This window comes from Patagioenas fasciata, chromosome 10, assembly GCF_037038585.1.
Source record: "Patagioenas fasciata isolate bPatFas1 chromosome 10, bPatFas1.hap1, whole genome shotgun sequence".
In the NCBI taxonomy this organism is placed as follows: Eukaryota; Metazoa; Chordata; class Aves; order Columbiformes; family Columbidae; genus Patagioenas; species Patagioenas fasciata.
Window position 1 is genome coordinate 25,335,925 of NC_092529.1, and position 4,353 is coordinate 25,340,277.

The following is a 4,353-nucleotide window of genomic DNA, read 5'->3' on the forward strand; positions in this document are numbered from 1 at the left end:
GGAGCAGACCCAGGGACAGAGACACAGCTGCAGGAGCACAGGCATGGGCAGGAAGAGTTAACTGCTACCAGAAATGCTGGGGGCAGGATTTAGGAACTTCTCTCACATCCCCTGCAGTGCAGACACATTTCCCAGTGCAAACCCCTGATCTCCTCTCCTCTCCAGCAGAACCTCTGCCCCGAAGCCATGGGGTCCAGGTCACGAGTCCACCTCAGCAGCTGGACCTCCAGGGGAAAGGTTCCTGGAACGTGGTACACAAAAAAGGTGCTAAAAGTACTTGCTCTACAGTGTCATTAAGTGAGTGGCAGCAGCACAGCCAGGTAAGGAGAAGGTTCCACAGCATGCCCGTCTGGCTTTCTGTCCTTGCTTTATTTTCTGGTAGCACTGCAGTGTCCTTCCCTGTTTCTCCACCTGTCCCTGGTGCTCTTGCTCTCTGGAGGTGGGGTGGGAGAGTGGGTCAGTTTTTGTTCTGACACCAACTCAAGGGGTCTTGCCCCCGAAGTGTGTTCATGGAAACTGCATGCCCAACTGCATTTTAAACTGTGATGAACTGTTTTTCTCACTTGGTAGAAAGAGAGAATGAGCAGAAACATCCCTCCATTGTGGACGGGGTTTTCCATGAGAAACAGCCCATTTATTTTCTTCAGAGAAGTCTCCCCTAACTTGTCACAGTCTTTTGCTCCTTGCACAGGTCCTCACGCCCACAGGCAGCAAATGTCCAACAGCAGCTCCATCACCCAGTTCCTCCTCCTGGCGTTCACAGACACACGGGAGCTGCAGCTCTTGCACTTCTGGCTCTTCCTGGGCATCTACCTGGCTGCCCTCCTGGGCAACGGCCTCATCATCACCACCATAGCCTGGGACCAGCACCTCCACACCCCCATGTACTTCTTCCTGCTCAACCTTGCCCTCCTCGACCTGGGCTCCATCTCCACCACTGTCCCCAAGTCCATGGCCAACTCTCTGTGGGATACCAGCGTCATTTCCTATGCAGGGTGTGCTGCACAACTCTTTCTGTTTCTCTTTTTAGCTTCAGCAGAGTTTTATCTTCTCACCATCATGTCCTACGACCGCTACGTTGCCATCTGCAAACCCCTGCACTACGGGACCCTCCTGGGCAGCAGAGCTTGTGTCCACATGGCAGCAGCTGCCTGGGCCACTGGGTTTCTCAATGCTCTGCTGCACACGGCCAATACATTTTCACTGCCCCTGTGCAAGGGCAATGCCCTGGGCCAGTTCTTCTGTGAAATCCCCCAGATCCTCAAGCTCTCCTGCTCACACTCCTATCTTAGGGAAGTTTGGCTTCTAGTAGTCAGTGTCTGTTTAACTTTCGGATGTTTTGTGTTCATCGTGGTGTCCTATGTGCAGATCTTCAGGGCCGTGCTGAGGATCCCCTCTGAGCAGGGACGGCACAAAGCCTTTTCCACCTGCCTCCCTCACCTGGCCGTGGTCTCCCTGTTTGTCAGCACTGGTGTGTTTGCCTACATGAAGCCCCCCTCCATCTCCTCCCCATCCCTGGGTCTGGTGGTGTCTGTTCTGTACTCGGTGGTTCCTCCAGCAGTGAACCCCCTCATCTACAGCATGAGGAACCAGGAGCTCAAGGATGCCCTGTGGAAACTGATGACTGGATTTCATCTGAACCTATAAACTGTCTCTGTCTTCTTCTACATAAGAAGACATTCTCATTGCAGGTTCATATTGTGTAGTATTTTTTGTCTCTAGTTGTGATTTTTTTTTTAATGATAATATTTTTATTCCCTTTGTAATTCACTGCATGCTTTTCACTTCTCAGTGAGTGACTGTGTCAATGTGGAATTGTTTTCTCTGTGTTTAAGCAAAATAAAGGGTCCTTCACCAATATTTTTACTGACATTCTTTCTCCAACACCTTTCTGGAGCTGCAGTGATAGTTCCCATGTTCATGGGTCGAAGGGAAAAGAGCTGTCTCATGGCAGCACTGCCGGGAAGCACCAGTGCTTGTTCTTCCAGAGCTGTTCTGGTTCCACTCCCACACTCTCCTTCTCACCCCTTGTGTTGGTGCAAGGCCTGAGTGCTCTGGCAGCTTGGTCCCCGTCCTGCTGTGTGTCAGTGCTGTGAGCGCAGGCAGGGACAGCCAATGGGCACTGCTGTGACAGAGCTGGGCTCACAACAGCCTTTCCAGATAGAAAGGTGATCTCCTATGGGCAGGGCGTGAAGGTTTAGGTCTTGTTATAAACCTTCTCTCAAGAACATGCCCACAAAAGTGGCCACAGATGCAAACCCCAGGGCACAGCTGAACAGTGTGTGTGTGCAGGGCTGGCACACAGCAGTGTCCTCTCACAGCCAGGCCTCCTGCCAGAGACCTGCAGGACCAGCAGAGCAGGGGCTGGGCTGTGCCCCTGTGCACTGGACACCCAGGGCAATCGTCATGGGCTGGCCCCTCACAGCCACCATTTCCAGCACTGGCCTCTCACTCCAGCTCAGAGCTCTTTGTCCCTCCATGGAATTACACTGAATGAATAGGTCAGAGGTCCATGTTTGCATTGTACAGATGAGATGTGAGCATGCACATCATGTACGTGAGGCGATATGAACCCAAGTCAGTACAAACACCATCAGCTGTTCCTTGTGGTTCCATGAAGGCCTGTGAGACAGAGTTTATTGAGGTCACATCATGTTGGGACTAATATCCCATAGGAAACCACCAGAATGCAGCACTTGGATGTGCTTCCTTGAACCAATGTGCATTCCTGATGATGAGGGACATCAAAGATAAATGTAGAACATGGTGACATAGGGCTGAGGTGCCTCCCATCCTTTGGGTATAGGAACTGGACCGCATAGGGACACTGTGACTCCTGCCTCTGTGGTTAAAGCGAAAGTGTCTGTCCCTGATTATCTCAATGTGTTTTAAGAATCCATGAGGCCAGCTCAGATGTGGACACCTGACAGAACCCTGATATTTCTGTGTCTGACTCCAGGGACAAACTCCAGTGGCACAGTGAGATTCATCTACGCTCACTTGGACAGGCTCATTGCAAGTGTCCCTGTTTGCGGTATCACCTTTGCCATCCTCATCCCATGCTGTTCTACACAGTCCTACACCTGCCCCTCTTTCTCTCTGGGAAATTCTGGATTGTGGTCTCAGAAGTGCCAGAGTGATCAGAGAGGATCAGAGGTCCCTCAGAAGGGCAGACGTCAAACCCATCTTCAGGAATGGCAGGAAGGAGAACTGGGAGAATGACAGGCTGGTCAGCCTACGGCTGTCCCTGGGAGGGTGACGAGTCACATTCTCCTGCATCCATGTCCAGGCAGTTGTAGGACAAGGAAGGGATTGCTGAACCCAAATGGGCAGGGGAAAGAAAGGCTTGTTGTGTACATGGAGTTTTGCAAGGCCCCAGACATGGTCTCCTGTGGTGGCCTTAGAGCAGCTTGGGAAGATCTGGGATAAAGATGTGGATGTTGTGATGGGTGGGAAGTTGGCTGGATGACCAAGCCCAAAGATCATCAGTGGTGCAAAGTCCTGTGTTTAGTCGGTTTCTAGCGGCATCCCTCAGTGATGAGTACTGGGGCCAACACTGTTGAATGTCTCTATTCTGCCACTTCATCGTGTCATGGAGCACAGTTTCAGCTCCTTTGTGGATGATGCAAAGCCGGGCAGAGGCCTAGAACAACCTCACCTGGTGGACCCTGCCTTGAGCAGGAGAGTGAGACAAGATGATGTTCAGGGCTCTCTTTAAACCTGAGTTATTCTAGGATTCAATGAATCTTTACCTTGGAGAGGTGTTTGAAGACAGAAGATGTAGTCCTTACCAGTGAAAAGAATGAATCCTGCCTGCAGTTGCTAACCTAAAATATGTAATACTAAAATACACATCCTCAGCATGGGAGACTGGGGTCAGCCGGGGACCCTTCCTGAACAAGCATGTGTAGTGATAAAATGATTATGTAACGCATATGCCAATGTGTAAACTCCTGGCTCTTTAGGGCTGCCGGGAGGGTCTGAATGTAGGGATAAGATTTTGGATATAATAGATGTTCCTTCTCTACCTGTTGTGCTGGTTTTATTCCAGCATCCAGACTTGCACAACTCTGGAATACACAGTATCTCATCTCCGGGTGTGAGATTGGCTTTTCATTTCAGTTAGTGAACATGCAATTAGCAACCAGGAAGAAGGAAAAAAATAAAAAAAATAAATGAGGCAGGAGAGGATGTAGAAAAGATGTCAACATTTCACATTCCCTTACAGAACGCTTCTCCACTCAGGTTTTTAGTAGGATATAAATTTGATCAATTTGATAAAACAAGCCTAGCCTTATCTAGTCAGGTCCTGGCCCATAAGGAGGGTGACAGATGGGTATGGGATTATGAGGT

General features: G+C 50.1%; 1 protein-coding gene across 1 annotated transcript; it reads left to right on the top strand.

Annotated features, from left to right (window-relative positions):
• The first annotated feature begins 1,059 nt into the window (after positions 1-1,059).
• On the top strand, positions 1,060-4,103 carry LOC139828720 (olfactory receptor 14J1-like). The gene is made up of 2 exons (XM_071812858.1): positions 1,060-1,610; positions 4,052-4,103. The coding sequence occupies exons 1-2, from the start codon at positions 1,060-1,062 to the stop codon at positions 4,101-4,103; spliced, it is 603 nt and encodes a 200-aa protein (XP_071668959.1).
• The last annotated feature ends 250 nt before the right edge of the window (positions 4,104-4,353 follow it).

What these genes read in the sequence shown, in the direction of transcription:
- LOC139828720 (XM_071812858.1), top strand. Translation starts at nt 1,060, where the DNA reads ATGTCCTACGACCGCTACGTTGCCATCTGCAAACCCCTGCACTACGGG. An exon ending in CAGGAGCTCAAGGATGCCCT is followed by an intron (nt 1,611 to 4,051) that starts GTGGAAACTGAT and finishes GTTTTATTCCAG; the next exon opens with CATCCAGACTTGCACAACTC.